The sequence below is a fragment of the Psammomys obesus genome, unplaced genomic scaffold (assembly GCF_907164565.1).
Source record: "Psammomys obesus unplaced genomic scaffold, mPsaObe1.curated_primary_1811, whole genome shotgun sequence".
Lineage (NCBI taxonomy): Eukaryota > Metazoa > Chordata > Mammalia > Rodentia > Muridae > Psammomys > Psammomys obesus.
In genome coordinates, this window is record NW_026590062.1 from 12,457,951 (window position 1) to 12,484,914 (window position 26,964).

A 26,964-nucleotide genomic window follows, 5' to 3' on the forward strand; every position below is an offset into this window, starting at 1 on the left:
TGTGTGTGTGTGTGTGTGTGTGTGTGTGTGTGTGTGTGTGTGTGTGTCTGTGTCTGTGTGGATGTGTGCTCTGGAGGCCAAAAGACAGCATAAGATCCTCTGGGGTTGGAGTTACAGGCAAGTATGAACTGTGTGACATGGGTGCTGGGAACTGAGCTTTGTCTCTGGAAGAGCTGTAAGCACCCCTAACCACTGAACCATCTATGCAATGCTTTCTCTATCTCTTACTTGTAAATAAAGATCTAGGATCTCAATTGCCGCTATGCTCCCCACCATGATGGTCATGGACTCTGACATTGTAAGCCCCCAATAAACTCTTTTTTCTATAAGTTTTTGTGGTCATGGTGTCTCTTCACAGCAGCAGAAAGTAACTAAAGTACTATGTACTAAGTATCTAAGTCAGATACCAAATAAGAATTACATTTCTATTTCTTGGTATTGATTTTTCTTTGTTTTTGTTTTTCAGGACAGGGTTTCTCTGTGTAGCCCTGGCTGACCTAGAACTTGTTTTGTAGACCAGGCTGGCCTCAAACTCAGAGATCCTTCTACCTCTGCCTCCCAAATGTTGGGACTAAAGGTGTGCCCCACCACCACCTGGTTTCAGATCAGTTCTTTTTTTTTTTTGAATTTTATTTTTTTCTTATCAGTTACATTTTATTAACTCTGTATCCCAGCCGTGTCCCGATCCCTTATTCCCTCCCAGTCCCTCCCTCCTTCCCTCATCTCTACCGTGCCCCTTGCCAAGTTCACTGATAGGGGGGATCTCCCCATTCATCTGATCCTGTTTTATCAGGTATCTTCAGGACTGACTGCAAAGCTCTCCTCTGTGGCCTAACAGGACTGCTCCTCCCTTGGGGGGTGGGGAGGCCAAAGAGCCAGTCATTGAGTTCCTGTTAGAAATAGTCCTTGTTCCCCTCACTATGGGAAACCAATTGGTTAGTGAGCTACCACAGGCTACATCTGAGCAGAGGTTCTAGGTTATATTCATACATGGTCCTTGGTTGCATGTCAGTCTCAGAAAAGACCCTGTGCCCAGATATATTTGGTCCTTGTGGAGCTCCTATCCTTTCCTCATCAGACTAACTCCCCTTCTTTCTTATGATTCCCTGTACTCTGCCAAAGGTTTGGTCATGAGTCTTTGCTTTGAAAACACTGCTAGTTAGAGTTTTTCAAATGCGCTCAGTAGATTCCTGTCAATGTTCAATGCGCATCCCATCTGTCTTTCAAAACGAGGATTGATAATCTTACCCCATGTCCGCTCTCTTGATTATCTTTTTTAGGTATATAGATTTCATTATGTTTATCATATCTTATAAGGTCTATATAAGTGAGTATATACTGTGTCTGTCTTTCTCCTTCTGGGATATTTCACTCAGGATGATCTTTTCTAGATCCCACCATTTGCCTGCAAATTTCATGATTTCCTCCTTTTTGATTGCTGAGTAGTATTTCATTGTGTAAAAATACCACAATTTCTGTACCCATTCCTCCGTTGATGGACATCTGGGTTGTTTCCAGGTTCTGGCTATTACAAATAAAGCTTCTATAAACATGGTTGAGCAAATATCCCTTTTGTGTACTTGAGCAAACTTTGGGTATATACCTAGCAGTGGTATAGCTGGGTCTTGAGGAAGCACTATTCCTAATTGTCTTAGAAAGCGCCAGATAGATTTCCAGAGTGGTTGTACCAGTTTACATTCCCACCAGCAGTGGAGGAGGGTTCCCCTTTCTCCACAACCTCTCCAGCATGTGTTGTCCCTTGAGTTTTTCATTTTGGCCATTCTGATGGGTGTAAGGTGATATCTCAGGGTCGTTTTGATTTGCATTTCCCTGATGGCTAATGAGGATGAGCATTTCTTTAAGTGTTTCTCTGCCATTCGATATTCCTCTATCGAGAATTCTCTGTTTAGCTCTGTTCCCCATTTTTTAATTGGATTACTTGGTTTGCTGCTTTTCAGCTTCTTTAGTTCTTTGTATATACTCGATATTAGTCCTCTGTCAGATAAAGGGTTAGTGAAGATTCTTTCCCAATCTGTAGGCAGGCGTTTTGTTTTGATGATAGTGTCCTTTGCTTTACAGAAGCTTTTCAGTTTCATGAGGTCCCATTTATTGATTGTTGCTCTTAGAGCCTGTGCTGTTGGTGTTCTGTTTCAGATCAGTTCTTATGTACACTGTTAATGTGTGTTTGCAGGTAGTACCTTGTTTTTATACCTTTACAGTATCTTCTTTCTATATACTCTTTCTACAATGCTGGTGGTAGGGATCAAACCTAAGGTCTTCAATGTGTTAATTAAGCACTCTGCCAATGAGTCATATTCCCATCTTATAAAATACCTTTTTGTATTTTTGTAATGTATTCTGTGTTGCTAAGGCTTTTTACAACTCTTTTTTTAATAATTAATTTTATTTTATGTGCATTGGTGTGAAGGTGTCAGACCACCTGGAACTGCTTATGGACAGTTGTGAGCTGCCATGTAGGTGCTAGGAGTTGAACCTGGGTCCCTTGGAAGAGCAGACAGCACTCCTAACCACTGAACCATCTCTCCAGCCCTCTTTTTACAACTGTTGACTCAAATGATTTTCCTGGGTCAGACTCTGGAGTATCTGGGATCACAGGTGCATATCACCAAACCCAGATAGTTTAAAATAAATTCCTGGACCTGGAGAGATGGCTCCGCAGTTAAAAGCACTGAATATTCTTCCAGAGAACCCAGATTCAATTACCAGCATCCACATGGTGGCTAACAGCTCACAATTGTCTGTAAGTACAATTCCAAGGGATCTGGTGCTCTCTTCTGCTCTGAAGGCATGTGTGTGGTGCACATACATATAATTGAAAAGGTTAAATTTTTAAAAATAAAAATGAACACTTAGCCAGGGGTAGTAGGACACCATAATTCCAATAGTCTAGAGGCTTCAAGAGGATCATGTTTGTTTTTGTTTTTTGAGTCAGGGTCTCATATGAGTTTCTCACCTCTGCCTCCCAAGTGATGGGATTACAGGTGTGTGCTTCTGTGCCTGGCTTGCTTTCATTTGTGTGTGTGTGTGTGTGTGTGTGTACGTGTGTACACGAGCGCGTGTGTATGTTTTCCTATAAGCATGTGCATATATTTTAAATCCCTTTTGACTTAGAATTAATTACATTTTCTTGTTTCATGAAGGATCCAGTCAGAATCACAGATTAAAGTTCTTCCCAGTCAGTCATTCTACAGTTTTCAAGTTTAAGAACCACAACAAAAGTGTTACTTGTTAAATCTTTAGAACCTGAAAAATGTGTGTTGATATTGCTGATGAAAAATGTCCAGTCATTTTTGTCCTTATACAGTTGAGAGAGAAAAGAGGAAAGATGAGTTACTTGATATTGCAAAGTCAAAGCAAGATCGCACAAATTCAGAGCTGCACAGTCTGAGACAGGTATGTCCCAGCCGTCCACTGTGACCACAGGTGGGAAGGGTTGGGGAATTAGGAAGCTGTCTACCTGTTGATTTTGTGGGGGTTAGTGTGTGTGTGTGTGTGTGTGTGTGTGTGTGTGTGTGTGTGTGTATTGTTTGTTTGTTTTTGAGACAGGGTTTCTCTTTGTAGCCCTGGAAGTCCTGGAGCTTGCTTTGTAGACCAGGTTGGCCTGGAACTCACGGAGGTTTGCCTGCTGCTGCCTCCTGAGTGCCACCATCACCAAGCACCTGTTCATTTTGTTAATGATGCCTCCTGGATCTTCACTATATCAAACATACATCATATTTAGGCTGTGGGAATTAGTTATTAGGAGACTAGATGTGTGGGAATATCCTGGGAATAGGAAACAGAAACAGCAAAGCAAACCATCTGGTCTGTTGTAGGATTTCAAAGTACCAAACTGTTAATTCAGTTTGGTTTTGTTTTTATTGTATTTATTTGTTGATATCTCTGGCAGATTTATGTAAAACAACAGAGTGACCTGCAGTTTCTTAATTTCAATGTAGAAAATTCTCAGGAATTAATACAGATACATAACTCAAAGATGGAGGAATCAAAAGTTCTGGAATGCAGGTAAGGTAAACTTAACTTATGATATTGGTGTTGATTTTTACTTCCTCATTAGGTCAGTTTTACTCTGTACTTGATGTAAGCCAGTATCTGCTGCTGTTTCTTGTACAGTAGGATAGAAATTGGTGTACACTAATGGTTATGATAATCCTAGTGCTATGGGGGACATGATGTTAGAATTGTAGGTGTGATCTGTAGATGTCAACTAGTCACCTAGCAATAAAATCATGGACTAGGTTTGTATGTCTGTGGGTAGAAGGCTCTGAACTGCAGTAGACACTACAGAGATAGCCAGGCTTTCATTAATGCTACATTCCCAGTACTTAGGCACTGGGCTTACCATAGGGAATATGATCTATGGGACTTGGTACCCTCCTCAAAGAATAATGCAGAATGTAGCATCAGTAGCTACAGCAGGAGCTCAGATCTTCTGCTTTGCTTGCCTGTTAATAGGAGGCATCCTTCCCTCACTTATGGTAAGAATTGTGGGGATGATGTAAAACTGAAACACTTAAAGAGTGGTTTGACAATGCAGATAAAATGCCACAGCTAACAAAGTGAACAAACTAATTATTAAGATAACAAACTAAAATAAGAAAATACAGCTGAAGTCCATCTTTTTTCCCTTCCTTCTTCCTTCCTTCCTTCCTTCCTTCCTTCCTCTCTCTCTCTCTTGCTCACTCTTGCTCTCCATCTTTCCCTCTTCCTCCTCTCTTCCCCTCCCCTCCCCCCTTTTCCCTATACCCTTGGCTGTTCTGGAACTAACTCTATAGGCCAGGTTGGCCTCTAACTCTCAGAGATCCACCTGCCCCTGCTGGGATTAAAGGCATGAGCTACCACACCTGGTGTTTCTCTCTCTCTCTCTTGTTTTTTGTGATATATTCTCACTAAGTTGTCCTCGCTGGTCTTAAAACTAATGACAATCTTTGTCTTTCCTGGGATTACAGGCCTGTGCTGGCAGGCCTAACTAAAGCCAATGTACTTTACAAGAGGAGGGATTGGAGAGTCCCCAGTCTGCAGAGAACTATGAAGTCTGAACTAGATTGGCATGACTGGTGACTCCAGCTCTTTTCCCTGGGAAAACTGGAGTTAGTAGTTGCAGGGTCAGAGTGTGAGAGTCTGTAACTGTAGCTGGCAGTAGGATTCACTGTGCTGTGCTGCACTTCTGTCCTGATGCCCTCTGCAGCGGTTGCCACTCAGTTGCTGTGTGTCCCCTCTATTGCTGCCTCTGTAGACCCCAGAGCCGTTCAGTATTCTCTTTCAAGTCTTTTGACATACGTCTTTTTCCTCTTTGAACTTCATCTACACTGGGAGACACTGAATGAGTTTTGCTCCTAAGAAGTGGTTCATGCATGCCTGGTGGGATGGCTCCCGAGTAATGGTCTTTACCACTAAGCCTGAAGACCTGAGTTCAATTCCTAGCCCCCACATAGTGGAAGGAGAGAAACAGCTGCCATTAGTTGGCCTCTGACTTCCATATTTTTCCCTACCCCCCCCAAATCAATCAATAAATTATGTATAAAGTTAAAAAAAAAGAAGTGGTTCATGTCATCATGGGAAGGAAATGCTGTACTTTCTAAGGGATCAGAATTGGTGAATACAAGCCAGGCATAGTGTGTATATCTGTATTTCCTGTACTCAGGAAGATCACAATTTCTAGGTCAGCCTGGGATACAATGTGAGAACCTATCTCAAATCAAACAGATGGAATCCGTGCTAGGAATAACTTTAGAGGAAGGCATGGGAAGAGGTCCAGCTGCATTTGTGTAATAGTCTTGACTTTGTTGCCTTGTTTTGATGGTAAACACAATGAGTAAGGGATGAAAAGGGGGAGGGAACATAGGCTTGATGCTCAGAAAGATTTCCTGTTAGGAGGTGGGGCTGAAATTGGGCTCTGAAAGTCAAACTAGTGGGTTTTATTAGGATTTAGGTCTACTAATGAGGCTTCAGGAAGGTAATACTAGTAGATGATAGTATCAAGTCTATCTTATAACTTCTATTTTTTTTGTAATGCCACTGTAGCAGAGACTTGTGCTTATCAGACCTTGACAATAACTACCCAAAAATCGATATTAAGAGAGAGAGAAATAAGAAGTCATTGGTTAAGGATCAAAAGTTTGAGGTCACGTTGACTCAGCACAATAGGTCAGACAAGAGCTGTTGTGATGCATGCAAAGAGAAGAAACTACAGGTTAATACTTCGTTTGGGGAAAAAAGTGTAATTGCTCTCTCATCTCTATTTACCAAAGACTTACTGGAGAAACAAAAGTCTTGGTCTCTGGGTGGAAAAATCAAGACTGAACCTGAAAGCAAAGTTAAACTATGCAGGCTTCATGCAAAATCACCAAAAGGCAATGGAGTGGAGTTTCAGATGGAAGAGAAGCAGCTTTCAGAGACATCCATCTCAATACCCGATGAGAAGCAGTGGCATGACATCAACGTTTTTCTGGGTCTTTCCAACTGCTCTGCCTGCAAACAGCCAGAAAAGCTGGATGGTGACTGCCACGACCCTGCAGAACCACCTGAAATCTCATGCTGCACCCAAAATGAAGCCTGTATAAATGACAATGACCTGTATGAGTCCAAGTGCTGCCACCCAAGTAACATCATCATCGAAGCTCCAGGGCACATGACTGACGTAGAGTGGATGAACATTTTCAAACCTTCCAAAATGCAACGCATTGTTCGCCACAAAACCTTGTGCACTTGTTCAGGAGCCGACAGCAGGGTAAAATATAATTCCTCAGCAAGGTCAGTGGTGGTCACATCTGTAAACACAGGTGCATAAGCTGCAGCAGGCACAGAAAGGGCTGCAGTAACATCCATGCCTATGGCTAGAGAGCAAGCACTGGCAACGGCAGCCCCACTTAACACAAACCTTTTGCTCTTCTTCAGAGTGTAGTCTGTGCAAGGAGACATTCTAGACTCCAGTGGAGAGTTCACACTGAGGGCAGCTTCTGAAGCAGTGGTTTTGCTTAAAAGCAAAACCAGTTATGAGTTGGGCAAAGATGTTTTGTTAGAAAACAAACAAGCAGGTCACTGTGCAGAGTGGAAATGCTGTTCTGGAGCATTCCTGTCCCAGAATGCTTTACAGTTGACAGACTGACCCTTTGAGGCCCAGACTGCAGGATAGACCGAATCTCACAGTTTCTGTTTGTCTAGGATCACTGCACATACTACATACCCACAATGCTGTTCCTCTGTCAGTTCACACCTGTTCCCAATTTTTCATTGCCTGGGCTTTCTTAGTTTCTAAATATCATATGAAAGACAGAGCATTGATGTTTAGCAGACTGATAAAAGTAACTTGTTTCTTTTTTCCTAAGACAACTAGTATATGTTGAGTTATTCAGCCTTGTCTTATTGCTGCTGAATCTTATTGCTGTCTTATTGTGGCTGAGTGGCAGTGTGATAATGCCTGCTATTGTGAAGTAAGGCATAGCTCTTCAGAGCACAGAAAGGATGGAGTTTCTATACTGAGAGCTTACTTCATTTACTGCATTGACTTTCACAGGGCTTTATGATTAAAATTGCTAATACTTACAATATGTAGGGTATTTGGACCTTTACAAAAGCTTGAGTCATTAAGAACCATACAGATATTCTGTTAAATGCAAAATTAAAAGTTGCCATATTAAACGTCATTTTTAAAGATCTTTGGAAGGTTGCAGGTATCAGAAAGTATCTGTCAGTACCTAGTAAGCAAGATCTTGTGTGTGTGGTGCTGGGAATTGAAACAAGGGTTTTGTTCATGCTTGGGCAGGGTCTGTACACTAGCTACAGCCTTAAGTATATAAGGGGAAAGTCTGCATTGGGTAGTTTTGAGAGGACAGCGTGTGTTTACACCACATATATGCACATATATTAAATTTAATGTACAAATAAATTCAAACTTACAGTCAGGGTTTTTCTTCAAGGCCTTTTTTTTTGCCTCACTAACTTCAATAATTTAAATGTGAACTTGTTTTGCCAGCTGAGCCTCATGCCCAAGGGGGTGATTAAGTAGAAAAGATAGTGGTGTTTTCCTGTAACCCCCAGGTTACAAGAACCTGTGTGTCCACTTTACTATCTAAGGAAATGTTCACATTTGTGCCCCATTCCTGTTAACAAGTGAGGGCTGTTTATGAGGGGGGACAACAGGTTCCTGCTGTCCTGTGTGTTTCCTGAGATCCCGTACCTGCAGGGAAGTAGTCACCTGCCCCCCAGTGCTACTCCACTTTCACAAAGTCAGGGGCCCATGTCAGTTTCACAGTCCAAAAGCCTAGCTTTTCACAATTGAACCTTACACTGTTATTGGTACCTACTTTGCCTTCTGTAGGTTCTTGTCCCTAGCATCTTTTTTATTTTTTTCAGTGAAACTTACTTTCTTTGTTTTAGGGTTTGAGCCCAGGGCTGAGAATACTAAGCAAGTGCCTTAGTAGTGCACTTGCACCCCTAGCCTCTGTGCTTACAAATAAGTAAATGTAGTTAATTGTTTTTATGTGCATGCCACAACACTTGTGTAGAGCTCAGAGGACAACTTGTGGGAGTTCTATCCTTCCACCCTGTGGGTTCTAGAAATTGAATTCAGTTCCCAATGCTTGGTGGCAAGCAGCTTTATCCGCTGAGCCATCTTGGTGGCCCTTTTGTACTTTTAAAGCTTCATTTATTGATTTTTTTTTTTTTTTTGGAGACAGGGTCTTACTATATGGATCTGCCCTGCCTTGAACTCAGACATTCATTTGCCTCTGTTCCTTAGTTGTAGGATTAAAGGTGTGCTCATGTGCTGGCCTTTTCTTTTTTTCTTTCTTTCTTTCTTTCTTTCTTTCTTTCTTTCTTTCTTTCTTTTTTTTTTTCTGAGACAGGGTTTCTCTGTATGATGCTGGCTATCCTGGAACTTATTGTGTAGACCAGGCTGGCCTCGAACTCAAAGATCTATCTGCCTCTTCCTCCAAGTGCTGGATCACCATGCCCAGCTAAAGCTTTAAATTTTTAATTAATTATTTTATTTATTTATTATTTATTTAACTGCTATATGCATGCATATATATGTATATATGTATGTTTTGTATATGTATATGATGTATATGTATATGTTTATATGAGTGTAGTTGCCTGTGGAGGGCAGAGGGGGATGTCAGATCTCTGGAAGCTGGAGTTGCAAGTGGTTGTGAACGACCATATGGGTCCTAGGAATGAACTTGGGACCCATGTATGAAAACCACTTACTCTTAATCAGTGAGCCATTTATCTAGCCCTACCCCTGTACATTTTGGAGGAGGGAAATTCCTTATTCTTATGGTTACCCTGAACTACATATTTTAATTCTTACTTACACAAATGTGCATGAATGTATAATAGTCTATCCAGATCTGCATTATTGCATTCCACCTGACTCCTTCATTTCAAAAACATGTTTATGTTAGAGATAGTAATGTGTGCTTATTAGCCCAGCACTCCAGAGGCTGTGGTGGGGGAGTGTGAGTTCTAGGCCAACACGGGCTTCTTAACAAGTCTGAGGCCATCCTGGACTACATAGCAGGACCCCGTCACTTTTTGTTCTTTTTAACCTTTTCTTCAGATAGCATTTACTCTGTCCCCCAGCTAGCATGGAACTTACTATGTTGCTCAGACTGGCCTAAATTTGTGGTTGATCAGTCTTTTTGCTTTAGCTTCCTTACTGAATGCTGCAGGCTTTATAAGCATGAGCACCCAGCCTTATCACTTTTTTTGTCCTCTTAACATACTTTTTAAGTGTATGAGCGGCACATGTGTGACATTCTTTCTCTTTGGTCTTATTATTTGCAGTGAGCTCACTGGCGTTCAGTCTCCTCAGTGTTTGGGTTCCTCAAAGTCTCCTGAAAGAGAAGATGAGTCAGATGCACCTCCTGACAAAAGAACCTCACCCAAGAGTGTATTCATCAGCAAAGATGCAGCATTGTCCAATGAAAAGGTTTATGTTTTGCATGAAAGTTCTCAATTTAGTCAAGCAAAGTTTCTTCTCAACACGCTTTTTTTGTTCTTCTACAGCATTGTTGCTTAATTTTGGCTGTTTCTAGATTTTTACACGTATGGGCTTTGTGTGACTGAACTGTCTCACACACTGGAGAGATGGTTTAGCAGTTAGTGCTTGCTGCTCTTGGACCCAGGTTTGGTGGCTTACAACCATCTAAAAGTCTAATTTCAGGAATCCTCTTCTGAACTTCATAAGTATCAGGTACACATGTGCATATACATGCAGACAAAACACTCATACACGTAAAATAAAATGCATCTAAATGGTGGGGTTTAAATTTTTTGTTTTATTTTGGGTTTTGAGACAGGGCTCTGTACATAGTCCTGGTTGGAGCTCACTGTATAGACCAGGCTGGCCTCAAACTCAAAGATCACCTGAGTGCTAGGACTAAAGGTGTGTATTACCACACCTGGCATTAAATTTGTTTTAAGTCATAGGCCTTTAAAGTTACTTGAAAAATGTTATTCTTCCACAATTTTGTACACACATGTGCACACAAACACACACACACACACTTTGCTCTTATTCTCCATTAGACAATGAAAAGACTCATCCCGTTTTAGGTTCTCTCTCTTCTCTCTCCACCTCTCTCTCCCTCTCTGTCCCTTTCTTCCTTCCTTCCTTCCTTTCTCTTTTTCTTTTTTTTTTTTTTTCCAGGACAGGGTTTCTCTGTGTAGCCCTGGCTGCTCTAGAACTCACTCTGTAGACCAGATTGGCTTTGAACTCAGAGATCTGCCTGTCTCTGCCTCCCTCTTGAGTGCTGGGATTAAAGGTGTGTGCCACAACTTCCCGGCTTTCTTTTCTTCCCTCCCTCCCTCCCTCCCTCCCTCCCTCTCTTCTTCCCTCTCTCCCTCCCTTCCAGGGTTTTTCTGTGTAAACACCCCTGGCTGTCCAGGAACTTACGTTGTAAACCAGGCTGGCCTAGAACTCCCTCTGCCTCTGCTAGGATTAAAGCATGCACCACCACCACTACCAGGTGCTTGCTCACTTTCTTTCTTTCTCTCTCTCTCTGTTTCAATACAGTCTTCCACTTCAGTGCTTGAATTATAGATATGAACCACTACAGCTACATTTTACCTCTTTTTCAAAAGATAAAATATAGAAGAAAAAAAAAAAAACCCTAGCAGGCTTTGAGTGTACACCTTTAATCTCAGCACTGGGAAGACAGAAGACAGAGTAGGCAGATCTCTGTCAGTTTGAGGCCAGTTTGGTGTACACAAACTGTAGACCAAAGTGGAGTTTCATGGAAGCCAGGGCTACACAGAGACCCTGTCTCAAAAAAGAAGGAGGTGTTACTGACTGATTTCAAATAATAAGTGAGAGCAATAAGCTTTGATCCAACAAATAGTTTTTCAAAACTTTTATTTCCTCTTTTTTTTTTTTTAACAGACAACTCTGGTAGGAAGGAAGGAAACCACTGCAGAAGTAGTGCACACCTGTATCCTGCTGCTCTGCAGACAGAGGCAGGATGACTGTAAGCCTGAGTTGACTTGGGCTACACAGTGAGTTCTGGGCTAGCTGGGCTTCAGAGTGAAATGCCAGTTTCAAGAAACCAAAAAACAGCCAGGTATGGTGGCACACTCTCATAATCCCAGTACTCTGGGAGGCAGAGGCAGGAAGATCTATGTGAGTTTGAGGCCAGCCTGTACTACAAAGTGAGTCCGGGAGAGAGAAACCCTGTCTTGGAAAACCAAAACCAAAAAACAAACAAAAGAAACAAACAAACAAAAAAGAGCTGGTAAGGTGGCTATCTCATTTTGCATTTATTTATTTGGATTATAGGGTGTTTTTTTGTTTGGGGTAAAGGCAAACACAGCTAAGCCTGATGAATTGAATTCAAACACCTGACTCCACTAGGAAGTCATAGAAAACTGACTTTGTAAAGTTTTCCTTTGACTTTATGCCATGGAACACACTGTCTACACACAAACAAATGTTTTGTTTTTAAATTAAAGGCCATGGAGATGGCTCAGAGAGAGGGTAGGATGCTCCCCATCAAGTCTGACAGCCTGAACTTAGTTCCTAGAATTTACATGTTGGAAAGAGTACAGACTCTTAATTTTCTGCTTGAGAACTGACTCTTTTAACTTGTCCTTTGATCATCACGCTCAAAAAAAAAAAAAAAACTATTGAAAATAAATTAGCAAGGTTAAATTAAAGTGCATCTCATCTGGAATTGGTGATGCATGCCTTTAATCCCAGCACTTAGGTGGGAGAAGCAGGTAGATCTTTGTGAGTTCAAGGCCAGCCTGGTCTACAAAGTGAGTCAAGAACAGCCAGGGCTCTATTATACAGAGACACTCTGTATCAAAAAACCAAAAATTAATAGTAAATTATTAATAGTTTATTGATAAGATTATTATATTTATAATAATATGATTAATATTATTATCATAGTACATCTCCACATATTCTAAAAGCCCACATACCTTTAGTGTCAAGGTTCTGTTTTTCCGTTGACCTGCTGATTATGACTTGTTTTGGGAGGTTCGTTTGTTTTTTTGTTTGTTTGTTTTAAATATACAGTCTCACTATGTAGTCCTGGCTGGCCTAGAACTCATTATGTATACTAGGCTAGCCTCGAGTTTACAGAGATCTACCTGCCTCTGTCTACTGAATGCTAGAAATTTTTTAAAGATTTAAAAAAAATATGCATACAGTGTTCTGCCTGCATGTACACTTGCATGCCAGAAAAAGGCACAAGATCTTATTACAGATGGTTGTGAGCCACCATGTGGTTGCTGGGAATTGAACTTAGGACCTCTGGAAGAACAGGCAGTCCTCTTATCCTCTGAGCCATCTCTCCAGCCCTGAGTATTAGAACTAAAGGTGTGCCAACCATACCCATCCTGGCTTGGAGTTTGTATTTAGGAAAGCCAAACAATGTCTAGGAATCTTTTCTTATAATTAGTCATAGTAGGTTCTGTTTGTGTTATTTTACTGCATAGTTATAAGAAATAAAAGGAATAGAGTATTTGTATAATATATACTTAATATAAGATATATAACATATATTATATATATAATATAACTCATATCTACCGTTGACAGAAAGTTGACATCTGTATCTGTAAGTTGCGATTGTGGAAAAACACTTAGAAATGTCTCTCAGCTCACAGTGCTGAACTGCATTGTTTTCGCAGGATGACTTTTCTCCTACCAGTAAGCTCCAGCGCCTGCTGGCTGAGTCTCGGCAGATGGTCAATGATCTGGAATTGAGCACACTGCTGCCCATCAGCTGTGATAATCTCAACAGAAGTGTGCGTTTCCTTTTCTTTTTCTTGAAAAAAAATTGTGCATCAGTGTATGTGCAGGGAGATGTGTGTGTGTGTGTGTGTGTGTGTTATGTGCTGTGTGTGCATGTGTCTAGGACAGCCTCAATGCTCAATGTTGTTGTTAGGCTGGCTGCCTTTTTGTTTGAGACAAGGCCTCTCCCTGGGACTGAGAGCTTAACCTTTAGGCTAGTCTGGCTGGCCAGCAAGTCCCAGGGATCCACCTGTCTCCACCTCCCCAGCACTGGGCTTTCCAGAGCGTGTATCACATCTGCCTTTTTATGTGGGTATTGGGGATCAAACTCAGGTCCTCATGCTTGTGTGGCAGGCACTTACTGACTGTTCTGTGTCCCCAGCCCAGATTTCCTTTTCTTGAGCCATACACTGACAGGGTCTGAATCCATGAGATGGCTGCTCTGATAGACTGAAGGTGCTGAGGAGAAAAACCCATACTGTGGGACTAGAGAGTAAGACAAAACCAGAAAGGAGCCCAGGGCCTTAAGTAGCAAGTATCTTACCTTCCGCCCAGATTCCTGGAGAGGTTTTCAAACACACAAAGTTTCAAATTTATTTAATTTTTGTTGTTTTTTGTTTTGTTTTGCTTTTGTTTGTATGTTTGTTTCCTTTGAGACAGGATCTCCGTATGTAGACATGGCTGTTCTGGAACTATGTAGACCAGGTTGGCCTCAAACTCATAAAAATCCTCCTGCCTCTGCCTTCTGAGTGCTGGAGTTAAATGTGTGCTACCATGTTTGGCTTCGAAATTTCAAATTTAATGTGTACACAAGATTTTAAGAACACACAAAAGTAGGAAAAAAAATAAAATTGTTTATCTCTAACAACCACCAAACACTTGCTGTTTAAATTTTATTTTGCTCCTTCGTATACTTTAAATTTTATATTTGTTTATTTTTGTGTGTCTTACCCATAACCCTGGCTAGTCTGGAATTAATATGGAGCCCAGGCTGGCTTCCCAATCATGGAAAACTGCCTGCCTCTGCCTCTTTAGTGGTGGGATTAAAGGCATATGCCGGTATGTCGAGTATTTCTGTGTGTGTATGTGTGTATGAGAGAGACAGCAAGAGAGATCAAGAATGTGTCATAGTATATGTGTATACTACATATAGTATATACATATATGTAACATAGTACATGTGTGTTGTGACAGTGAGTCAGGGCAGTGTGTGGGCGTTGTTCCCTTCTTTCCACGATTGGGTACTGAGGATCAGATTCAGGATATATGAGACTTTAGCAGCAAGTGCCATTGCTGAGCTATTTCACTGTCTCTCTATACGCTTTTCAAAAGCATTTTAGAGCACATTTAAGACATAGCCTTTCACTCATAGATACTTCAAGATGCATCTCTTTCAGGTGTGTTAATTTCTTTGGAGGGGGAGGGTAGGTCTAACTGTGGAACTAGCCTGGAAATCACCATTCTCCTGCCTCTCCTTCCTAAAATACAGATTATGGCCATGTGGCACCATACTCAGCAGATGAGGACATTAAAAAAAAAACCCATAATAATGTTACTATATTCAAGACAAACAGCTGTGAGTCCTTAGTGTCTGTCCTCTAGTGACTCACCTGCAGTGCCTTTTTCCCACTTCTTGACACATCTTTTTCTCTTTGTTGCATTTCCTCCCCTACAGTCTCTCTAAACGCAGTTCATTGTTTCTTTTCCCTTCTTCCCTTTTCCTCCTCCTTTTTCCTTCCTTTCCTCCTTCCCTCCCTCCCTCTCTTCTTTCTTCTTTCTTTCTTTCTTTCCTTCCTTCCTTCCTTTTTTCTTTCTTTCTTCTCACTCTCTTTCTTTCTCTCCCTTCCTTCCTTCCTTCCTTCCTTCCTTCCTTCCTTTCTTTTTTCCTCTCTCTCTCTCTCTCTCTCTCTCTCTCTCTCCTTTCTCCTCTCTCTCCTCTCTCTTTCTCTCTGACATGGTCCCTGTATTACATAGCCCTGGCTATCGTGAAGCTCTCAGTATAGATCATACTAGCCTTAAATTCACAGATCCATCTGCTGCTGCTCCCAACTCCCCCTTTTCATTCTTTATCTTTTTTTTTTTTTTTTTTTTGTTGTGAGGCTGGGATAGAACTATATTCTGGTTCTTACCATCTTTTCCCTCACTGTATTGTACAACACTTTTCTCTTTTTCTCTATAACTCCTTTTCACTGATGTATAGATCTAAGGCCTTGGCTAGATTCTTCTACTAAGCTATCTCCCTAGCCCAAAAGCTGTCATTCTTTCAGAGTTTTACATGTTGATTTTGTCTATTTCTTTTGAGCATAGTAAGATTTTGTTTGTTTTTTATTTTAATTTATTTTTTTTTTGAGATAGGGTTTCTTTGTGTAGCTTTAGTTGTCCTGGAACTTACTCTGTAGACCAGGCTGGCCTTGAACTCACAGATACCCATTGCATCTGCCTCCCAAGTGCTGGAAATAAAGATGTGTACCAAAAAACTGTCATGGCGCTTAATAAGAGTTCAATGGCAGTTGCTTAAGCGCCTTGTAGATTTTATTGTCTCTATCAAAACAATGTATAGCACACCAAACTTGATGCCTATTCCCTAATTGTGGAGTAAGAGCTCAGAACTTACATTTCACACTTCAGAGTCAAGGTGCATTCCTTGGACATTCTGTAGTTGAAGATGCTTGAAAGCCATTTCAGTTAAACCAATTTTGTATCTCTGACCAAAACCCCAAATAATAAAATAGTCTACAAGAATACTGCCCAGTACAAATAATTGTGTTGATTGTGTGTGAATGTGAGTGTGCACATGTGTAGAGGCCAGAGGACAATTGTAGGAGGTCGTTTTCTCCCTCTATTATGTGGATCTGGTGATTGAGCTCTGGTTGTCAGGCTTGGCAGCAAGCTTCTTTACCCTCTGAGCCATTCACAAGCCCTGAGTTGCTTTTATATTAAATTCACGTTTCTGGTAGTATAGCTCAGGAGTATAGTGTGTTTGGGGCATATACAAGTCCCTGGATTCCGTCTCCATGGCTAAGAAACACCCCTCAAAACAAATAAAAATAAAATCTTAAGTATAATTCACATATAATAAAATGAAAAAAATATTAAGAATGATTTTAATGTGGGACTGGGGAGATAGCTCAGTGGATAAGCATGCTTGTGGTATAAGTACTAGGACCCAAGTTCAAATTCCTAGCATCCATAAAAAGCCAAGTATGGATATGTGTTCTGAACTCTAGTATGGTAGGAGTCAGACAGGAGGACCCTGAGGCTTGTTGGCTGCCAGCCTAGCTCTAGAGTCAGTGAGAGACTCAGTCAAAAAGGAATATGTGGCAGAGTAAGAGCAGGACACTCGTGCCCTTCTCTGGCCTTGACTCACATGCATAGGCATAAACACAAGATGTCTTCAGTGTTTATCCTGTTATTTTAATTAAAAAATAGTAAAAAAAATCATGCTGATTTATTAAGTGTGGTCATGCATATGTACCCATGTAATATTGCATGAGAAGAGGAAGCTCCCTGGGTGCCTTCTGAAGTGAGTGCCTCCGTACTCACCCCACAGGCAGGGACTGCTCTGATTTTATCACTGCAGACTAGTTATGCCTGTTTTAGAATGTTTCAGAAATGCAGTCATGCAATATATACTCCCCTACCCATTTTGGTGCTGGGAACCCTCATGGGGCCACCTCTCCAGCTTTTGTATATGTCTCATCTTTCCCCTTGATAATTTGAGATTCATTCATGTTGTTGGTACATTGGTGCTTTGCTCTTCTCAGTTGACAATTGGTATTCCATCGTATGACTATGTGTGCCTTCGGGAGTATGCTTGTATGTGCAGGGGCAAATGCATGTATGTGCAGATGTGGGGGAGGTCAGAGGATGATGGTGGTGGTGTTCCTCGGGTGCCACCCATCTCTTTTTTTGAGACAAGGTTTCCTACTGGAACTTACCAAGTAGGTTAGTCTGGCTGGGTGGTAATTCAGCGCTCTCTTCCTCCCTGCCTCTGAGATGACAAGCCCATTCTGACACATTTGTGCTTTGTAAAGGCTATTTTTACGTGAATGAGTGTTTTGCCTGCATAGGCTGTGTGCACCGTGTCTGTGCACAGTGCCGGCGGAGGCCAGGCGAGGGCTAGGGCCTATGTGCAGTCCTCTCTCCTCACTCAGATCTAACCTAGAGCTCCGTCATTTTGGCCTCTTTGGTGTGGATCTTCATGTCTGTGCATTTTATCTCCATAAGAGTTTCCGCCAGGGTATGCAATGGTTGATTACCTGCTGTAGAGGCTCCTCAGTAACGGTCTTGAATGGAGCTGAGGGGAAAGTGCAGAGAAAGGGACAAAGCTGTGACCTCAGATCTAGACTGAAAAGATACTGAGGCTGTGTGAGGCCAGCAAAAATTTGGTTTGAGAGAATTTTTATGTTGAAAAGACCCAGAAAAAATATATAATCCCTCCAGGCTGTAATCTCAGCACTTAGGGAGGCAGAGGCAGGCAGATCTCTGTGAGTTCAAGGCCAGCCTGGTCTACAAAGTGAGTCCAGGACAAACCAAGGCTACAAAGAAAAACCCTGTCTCAAAAACAAAACAAAGCAAAACAAAACAAAAAAGAAATATGTAATCCCAACCCCTCACTTCATAGATGAGAGAAGGGGGTTTAATCTTGCTTGGCATGCCACAGCCAAATCAGAAAATCAGTTAATTGGAAAACAAACAAACAAACAAAAAAATCCATTTGCTCCAAACAGAATATATTTTTGGATGGATGAACTGATTCTGTAGATGTTGGGAAACAGAATTTAAACAGCAGAAATGTACTTGGCAACAAGCTTCACTTAATCCTTCCCCCATGCCTTTGAACTTGTTAAAGTGAGAAACAGGAGAAGCAAATAGTTTTATAAAAAGTATTCTTGTTTTTGCAACAAGGAAGCAGGGTAAAGCTCTGAGCAGCCTGTCTGCCTTTGTGAGGCGTCACCATGTGTAGCTAAAGAAAAGGTTAGTAATTTAGGCCTTTCTGTGAGGAGCTCCCCAGATTATGTTCCTGCAGGAAACAGCAAGGCTGCTGATCCTTTGACAAGCAGTGTCACTTTGTCACTTTCCCAGACACTTCTGAATGGGTACAAAATGGCCTAATTCTGGGTTTTCCTTGCAGCTTTGCTTCATAGCAGAATTCAAGTTTGCATAGGACAGGGACCATAACTGTTCCTAGCAGGATGCAAAGGAAAGTGTAGACCACACTCCTTCTTACATTGTACAGGCTTTAACTCTGTTTTGTTATTTATTGACTATGTTTGGGTGAGTGGGTGTGCATGTACAACAGCTCATGGGTGGAGGTCAGAGGACAACTTGCAGAAGATGGTTCTCCTTCCACCATGTGCATCCCTTGGATCCAACTCAGCCATCAGACCTTGTGGCGGGAACTTTCAACTGCCAAAGATTATCTCACTAGCCCCACTTTTTAAAAGAATATCATTTTTCCTTTGAACCAGAGTAAATGTATTAACTACTCAACAGCAGCAGCAGCACTCCAGGAATTTAAACCCTGACTATACAGAGAAAAGGGAAGAGTTGATGGTAGTACTGCCTGGCCACACCCAGGGAAGCTCCTCCCTGAAAATGAAAATGGGGACACCTCAAGACTCAACGAAGCTTGGCATTGTGGCTAGTACACAGGACATTTTATTTATGAGTTTAAAATCTATGCCTGTGATCCTAAAACTTAGAAGGCTGAGGTGAGAGTTTCATGAGTTCAAGGCCAGCCTGGGCTACATGCTAAGACTCTGTCTTAAAAAAGCCAAAAGTGGTCAGGGATGGTGGTACATACCTTTAATCCCAGAACTCACTAAGTAGGCTAGTCTAGCTGGTCAGTGATCCACCTCTCTGCCTCTCCAGCTCTGAGATCACTTGTATTCTTTTTTTCCTTTGAGACAGCGTTTCTCTATGTAGCCCTGCTGTCCTGGAACTCTCTCTGTAGACCAGGCTAGCTTCAACCTCATAGAGATCTGCCTGCTTCTGCCTCCTGAGTGCTGAGATTAAAAGCATGTACTATCACCGACTGGCCACACTTGTATTTTTAAATAGATATATTTATTGTTATTTTATGTGTATGAATGTTTTGTATGTATGTATTCTATACCATATCTGTACAGCTTCATCAAGTATCAAGTTCCAGGCCAGCCAGGCTGCATAGCAAGACCCTGCCTCAAATGTGCAAGCAAACAACAAAATAAAAATTAAGCTGGAAGTGATAGTGCACACCTTTAATCCCAGTACTCTGGAGGTAGGAGAAAGAGGGTCTCGGTGAGCTGGAGGCCAGCCTGGTCTATGCAGTGCATTCCAGGACAGCCAGTGCTACATAGAGGGACCCTAGATCAAAAAAGGCAAACACACACACACACACACAAGTGAGCCATTGAGATGTCTTTGCGAGTCTCTGGGTAAAGGCTCTGGCTGCTTGATCTCATGCCATGTACGTATACACAAATAAGTGTAATTTTGAGGAATCTTTAAAAATGGCAGCAACAACAACAACAAAATGATGGGTTGGTCACGGTTCAGCCAGTAAAGGCTCTTGGCAGCAAGACTGACAACCTATGTTCTATCCTTCTCTCTTGATCTCACTAGTGGCAGGAGAGAACCAATATACATATGCCACAGTGACTGCTTACACACACACACACACACACACACACACACACACACACACAACTATACAAATAGTGGTGAGTACCTGTAATCCCTGATACATGGAGACCGAGGCAGAAGAATCTGAATTTAGGCTAGGCCAGCTGCAAACATAACTGTGTGTTTGTGTGCGTGTGTTTATCTGTATTTGGCTGCATAGAGGTTAGGGAGGTGTTTCTCTCCTTCCATTGTAAGTTCCAGGTATCAGATTCAAGTTGTCAGGCCTGCTTAGCAAGTGCTTCTGTTCTAAACATCTCTCCAGTCCCCACCAAGGTCTTTGAAAGGCATCCCCACTATAGCTGTGTCTAGTTGTCCAAAGTATTTTTTAATTTCTCTAACCTGGATACTAATTTTGGAGTTGTTTTCTAGAAATTAGAAGCCTCAAAGAGCCAGATGAAAACAACAACACCACCAAAAAAAAAAAAAAAAAAAACAAAAACAAAAAACACCCTTATCAGTCATTGAAGGAAACAAAAGTCAACTTGGTCATTCACAGTGACCATGTTTAGGTCACCTTTGCTTGTCCTTATGTCACAGTTAATATTAATAAGTAACTAGGAACGTTGATAATGTAGAGTCAAGAACACACAATCATCTGACCAGTAATTCTTTCTCTTTTGCCTTATCTGCTTTTACTATATAATTAACCTGAGTAGAATGTCAATTGCTTGTAAGAGAAATACAGACCAAAAAAAATTTTGTTCTTCATACTGATAATTTTAAATTTAAGGAAAGTGTGTATTGATCCAACCTTTAAAACTGGGATCTTAGTGGTGGTGGGCAGTGGTGGCACACACCTTTAGTTTCAGCACTCAGGAGCAGAGGCAGGCAGATCTCTGAGTTCTAGGCCAGCCTGATCTACAGAGTGAGTTCCAGGATAGCCAGGGTTGCACAGAGAAACCCTATCTTGAAAAAGAAAATAAAACAAAAATCTTAGGTGAGTCTGCTGGCACAGTCTGTAATCCCTATGGGGAGGCCGATGCAGGAGAATCACAAGTTCAACGCATTTGATCAATCTAATGAGACCCTGTCTCAAAAAGAAAAGGAGGGAGGGTCCTTGAGGCCAGCCATGGCGGCATACACTATGGTAATCCTCATATTCAGGAAGTCGGGAGACTGTGGCAGAAAGATAAGTTGGAGGCCAGGCTGGGCTATATAAGCGAGACCTTGACCCAGAAAATAAAAATTTTCAAAAGACATCTAAATTTGAGCATTGCTTCTGTATGTCTGTCTAGAAAGAATCATGTATGACTTCGAGCTTTGTGAGTCTTGGGTTGTTTTCTTCTGTCAGACCTTCATTCCTAGTGCAGGTCAATGAATTCCATGGTGTAAGCGCTACAGGTGTCTCCTGTTAAGCACAAGGGCCTTTCCAGCAGGAGGGCAAGATATCTGAGCAGCCCTGCCTGCCTCCCCTCGCCCTCCTGCCCCTGCTCTCATTGCTGAGAACTTTTCACGTATACAGTACAGTGTGAGACTTTATTGATGAAAACCATATATGTAGTCAGGGTCTCAGACACCAGGAACTCTCAGGGCACCATCCAGGGCTAATTCATTTTTGTCTTGTTGACTGTTTTTGTTTTCTCCCAGAAGCAGGACTCCAATTGGAAGGCAGAAAGTGGATACCATACTTTATCTGAAGACAAAGGACTGTGATTCCCATGTAAGCAGCACTTAATACAAAGGCAAGCAGAAACTCAAAAGTTCACTTCTTAAAGCATCTATATTTTGTTTTTGATGAGCCATTTTTGTGTAAAAGATATTTTCATGCCTAAAAAATGAGGCCTTGCTCTCTACATGTGTTTGGAAATATGCTAAAAGGAAAAAAATCCCACTCTGTCAAGATGCAGACACTTGCAGTGTTTGAGAGCCCTGCGTGGAAAGTGCTGCTTTAGTTGTCTGCCTTCTTAAAGCTTGGGTGTATATTCACACCATGACTGACCTCTCAGAGTCAGCTTCCTGTATGTGACACAGTCCTTCTTCTCTTATGGTTTCAGTGCTGGACTTTGTGTTGATGGACAGGAGACAAAGTGTGTAAAGTTTGAAATGTGACACTGTCACCTGGGGTGCTGCAGTTCAGGCCCATCCGTCCTCAGGCGACAGCTACATCACATCTGGCTTTGTAGTAGGCAGTTCACTCACACAAGACAGCCCTGGATGGAAGATCGCTTTATGTGGATTTTAATAAAATGTGTTGAAGACCAAAAGTTCCATTTAACTTGTAATTTAATTTTTTAAAACATTATACTATTTGCCTCTGTTCTTTCTACCAGAACTGATCAGTTTCATTCAATAAAAATATTTTTAATAATAAAAACAATTTTATTTGGTTTCCTTTTACTGTACAGGTCTAAAAGAAGGAACTTTATTGTTTATTTATTTTTACTCTTTTTGGTTTTTCGAGACAGGGTCTCTTTGTGTAGCCCTGTCTGTCTTGCAACTAGTTCTGTAGACTAGGCTGGTCTTGAACTCACAGAGATCTGTTTGCTTCTGCCTCCTGAGTGCTGGGATCAAAGATATGCGCCACCACTGACAGGCTGACAAGGAACTTTAAATGCATTTCTCTGGGAGGTGTTCCCTTTAGCACTGCAGATCAACGTTGTATTGTGCTGGGTCAATGTCTCTTTGTTAGTGGCTTCAGGGTTTCTTCCCAGATGATTTGCATGAGAGGGGAAGTCTGTTCAGCTCACCTTTGTAATGAGGCTGCTGAAAAGAAACTGGGTGAGGCTGGCTACACTCTATAAATACTTGCTTTCTCTTCAGAGTGGTTGTGTTGAGCAAGACTGAGAACATAGACCTGATTCTGAACCAGCGTTTGCCAAATTTGGAATCCAGAATGCCCTTGGAAAGGCCAGGTTCCAAACTGAGAATCCAAATAGTAAATTTTTCCTGCTTTGTGTGATAGGCTCATGGCTGCTTCTCCACCTGCCTGCTGACAGGGAACACCAATTGGTTTCTTCGTAGGAAAGCTTAGGATAGAACAGAGTTGAAATACTACATTATTTTGTAGCTAAGTATAATTTTAGTTCATAGGCTTGAAATAGCTGTAACACCTATGTATTCCAGGCTGGTCAGGCTTGTGGTGTGCCTTAGTTTCTCAAGTGCTGGGATGACAGGAGTATGCCACCTGTCAAGTCACCGTGCCCAGCTTTAGAAACTTATTTTTACCCAACAAGATTATTATGAAGTAACATGAAATTCAGAATGGCAAGTTTTAATATGATCAACTTCTCTGGACATTATTTTTATATCAGAGCAATTTCTCAAGTGTGTTGCAAAGAGATGCAAGATAAACTAGCCTTTAGGATTTGCATTTTGTCATTATCATTCTTAAGACCAGCATATTAGGGGGTGACTGAATTACACTGTAATTTGTCTGCCAGAAATGAGCTCAGCATTAGAAAAGACTGATACAGGGTATTTTTAGAACTTCTGAACAGACCTTTTAAACAGAAATAGAAACACCCCCTCCAAAAAAAATTCTGAATCAAGATTATACATAAACATTTAAAATAGTTTTACTCAAAATGTGCCAAGAGAATGCTTAGAATGGAGGCTATGTGATTAGGCCAAGGATAGAAGCCTTGTCACACTCTGAATAGTGAGCCATAGTTTCTTCTGTGTCCCTGATTTGTAAGCCTCTTGCTAGAGTGATGCCTGTAGCTTGCTACACAGTTGGTGTGATTCTGGTAGGGCACCTTGCAGGAAGGCTCATCATGTAAGCCTTCAGGAGAATGATCCTAGTTAGTAACTCCCACGTTCTGTAGAACAGAGTGAGTAAAATCAAATAAGGTTCCAGACACATGAATCAGGGTTAAAACTGGGGTGGCCTTCCAAAAGAGTCTTATTGAATGCACGTGTGTATTAGTCAGCCCTGTTAAGTAAGGGGGAATCTGTGGGTTCTTAACCAGGTAATGGTTAAACAAAGGATCTGCAACCCCATATCCTGGGGATGGTGGGCAGGCAGATGGCAAGCTGAAGACTGGGTTAGGCTAAAGAGTGAATTGAAGTCCAACTCAAGAAACTAGGGAGATGAAAACAGTAAAAAGAGGGCTGGAGACAGAGCTCATCGATAGAGCACTTTCCCAGCATGCACCAGGCCCTGGATTCAATCTCTGGTACCTCAGACATACAAACTCACTGTGAGCACACCTGCAGCTTTGCAGGTCATGGGAGAGAACTATGTAAGCTCTGGTTACATTCTAGTAGGAGACACAGACTTCAAATAATCTCGTGGAAGCCTGGTGCTATGAAGATTGTTGAGACCCTGGGACATGGGTCAGGGTGGAGGAATCAGGGAGTCTTCCCTAGAGAAGGAGCATCTAAACCAAGAGCTGCAAGGTAAGCAGACACTCACCAGGCAAACAGGAAGAGAATTCCAGGTATAGTAACAGCATGTGCAAAGTCCCCGAGGCTCTGGAAGGACCGTGACGCATGTGCAGACTTGATAGTCCAGGATGGCGCAAGATGAAACTGCAGAGGGGCTGGGTGGATTGTCCCTGTGTGTCAGTGGGGCAGTGGCTATTACAGCATATAGGCTTTTTCAGTGAGCCCCCAAAAACTTTGCTGTCTTCCTGAGGTCTCCCAGATGGGGCCTAATTTGTATTCCCCTGGAGGAAGACTAAACAGTTATTACAGTTCATCTGTACTGTAATGATGAGGGGATCTCAGCCAGGCCCCTCTGCTGAAGATGTCTGAGATGAACCTTAATAAGGGTGGAGTTCACATCTTCATACCCCCAGAAATGCCCATTTATAACATAAGCCAACAGTAAAGAGTTCATTCTGTTCTCCACTCTATGGGGCAGTTTATTTTTTATTTTTTTTAAATTAATTTTATTCTCTGTGCATTGGTATGAAGGTGGAAACTGGAGTTACAGACAGGTGTGAGCTGCCATGTGGGTGCTGGGAATTGAACCCAGGTCCTTTGGAAGAGCAGACAGTGCTCTTAACCACTGAGCCATCTCTCCAGCCCTCGGCTTATTATTATTATTATTATTATTATTATTTTAAAAACCTTCCTTTTATACTCCAACCCGTTTTTAGTCACTATATAAACCAGGCTGGCCTCCTCTTCACAGAGGCTGTCTGCCTCTGCCTCAAAAGTGCTGGAATTAAAGGTGTATACTTGCCTTCACACACATTTTCTAAGTTAAATTCTATGTGTTTATCTTATGTATGTGTACATATGTATGCCACAGCTCAAAAATAAAGGTCAGAGGACAGCAGGCAGGAATTATTTCTCTCCTTCCACCATGTGGGTCCCAGCCTTCCACTCAGGACATCAGGCTTGGCAGCAAATACCTTTACTTACCCGAATTGCTGACCCTCACACCTTTTAAAAAAAAAAAAAAAAAAAAACATTGTCATGTACCAGGTGCTCTGCTAGGCTTGGAGAGCAGGATTCTGGTTGGCACAAAGCATCCCTGACCTCCAGCAACTCAAAATCTCATGAGCAGATATGTCACTTGTAAAAGCCGTAGGGAATCCAGAACCATCAAGTCAGTGGTGTGCGGATCTGAGGCCACATCCCAAAGGCATCATTTTGCAGTTCTGTGAGCCTGGGCTCTAAGCTGTTTTCATGATTTGTAAAAATACCACCAAAACCTAAATACTGAATGAGACTGGATACCGAATAAATGCCCAGCACACTAATAGCCTCTATTTACTAAGAAGATCGTGAACATTTGATAATGACAGGCCAGTGGAGCAGATGTTCTATACCCAGTGGGGGCTGTGGCCTCTTGTATATGTATGAAAATCACAGGACAACTGGTTTTGTCCCATGTGAGAAAAAGAATCTGAGAAACAGCTGGCACAGAGCAAAACAGCCCCATTGTTGTGTGTGTGTGTTTTAAAACATGGCTGTTTGGTGAATTACTGGGGATTAGGACAAGATAATACATAGATAAAGGGTTTAGCCCCATACCTGGAAAATGTGTTCAGTAAATATTGGCTTTCGTCACTCTTGTTATTTTGGCAAAAAAGCTTTTCAGCATGGCTAATCTCTTAGCCGGGAAAGAGAGCCTTGTCCAACTCTGAAATGTTCAGTGGATGTCAGCACAATGAAGAATGAGCAACGGCAAAGACAGAGTCCCTCGGGGTCCTCAGAGAGCTCCATCTAACCTGGGAGACGATGGCCAGGTGTGTAACTCAAGGTCGCACTTCTTAGGACAGGTAGTTAGTTGATGCTTCATCTCAAAAAGCAAGGTGTTAGAGAGGTGCCAGGGGCTTACAACAAAAAGAAGACCAAAGAATCCTGCCGTGCGACCACTGCCCAGACTCAAGGAGACCCAACCTGCTCCGGTTTCCCCTGTGGGTGCAGAAGGAGAGCGGGGGACACACAACTGATTTCTCCTCAGTTTTGGGAGGAGGTAAGCAGGTGTGTAGCCAAGCTAAGGGGTTGTTTGTCCTTGCATTTGGTCTACCAGAATTAGAGGGCAGGGTGTGTCGGGGGGTCCTAGGGAGCTGGAGGTGTGCAAGACACAGGCACAGATGTGCAAGGGGAACTCCCAGGGAGTCCTAGGGGACCAGAAGGGTGCAGGGCAGAGCATCCCGGGGGACCAGAAGGGTGCTGGGTAGGGCGTCCCAGGGGAGTAGGGGGTCCAGGGCAGACCGTCCTGGGTGTCAGAGGGGTGCATGGCACGGTGTCCCCGGAGTCCTAAGGGACCGGGGTGGGTGAGGGCAGGGCCTACTGGGAGTCCTGGGGTTGATCAAGAGATGCCGGGGGCGGGGCACGCCAGGAGTCCTGGGGGGCCGGCGGGGGCGGGGGGCGGAGCGTGCGGAGCGGGGGAGGGCGGGGCGCCGGTTGGACAGCCCGTGTGGCTGGCGGGAGGGGCGGCGGCTCCTCCCCGCGCGGCGCGGCGGCGGCGGCGCGCGACCTCCGGGTGCCTAGGCTCGGGCCGGGCGGTGACGCCTCATTCGCTCGGAGCCCGGGCGGGGAGACGGGCGGCGGCGGCGGCATGAACAGCATCAAGAACGTGCCGGCGCGGGTGCTGAGCCGCAGGCCGGGCCACAGCCTGGAGGCCGAGCGCGAGC

General features: G+C 42.6%; 2 protein-coding genes across 5 annotated transcripts in view; both read left to right on the forward strand.

Moving 5' to 3' along the window:
- Positions 1 to 22,202, forward strand: part of Ccdc62 (coiled-coil domain containing 62) — a 41,601-nt gene extending 19,399 nt beyond the window's left edge. Inside the window, exons 7-12 of one of the 4 annotated variants that reach the window (XM_055606321.1) lie at positions 3,326 to 3,414; positions 3,911 to 4,026; positions 6,046 to 6,774; positions 9,811 to 9,955; positions 13,162 to 13,278; positions 21,518 to 22,202. In XM_055606321.1, coding sequence (XP_055462296.1) covers positions 3,326 to 3,414; positions 3,911 to 4,026; positions 6,046 to 6,774; positions 9,811 to 9,955; positions 13,162 to 13,278; positions 21,518 to 21,583 — 1,262 coding nt within the window. In that variant the 3' untranslated portion in view covers positions 21,584 to 22,202. The remainder of the gene's footprint in view (positions 1 to 3,325; positions 3,415 to 3,910; positions 4,027 to 6,045; positions 6,775 to 9,810; positions 9,956 to 13,161; positions 13,279 to 21,517) is intronic. The other 3 variants (XM_055606319.1, XM_055606320.1, XM_055606318.1) reach the window with 3 other exon arrangements.
- Positions 22,203 to 26,785: 4,583 nt separating this feature from the next.
- Positions 26,786 to 26,964, forward strand: part of Hip1r (huntingtin interacting protein 1 related) — a gene marked incomplete in the record, with an annotated part of 28,845 nt that continues 28,666 nt past the window's right edge. Inside the window, 1 exon segment of the mRNA XM_055606282.1 lies at positions 26,786 to 26,964. Within this exon segment, the coding sequence (XP_055462257.1) occupies positions 26,889 to 26,964 (76 nt within the window).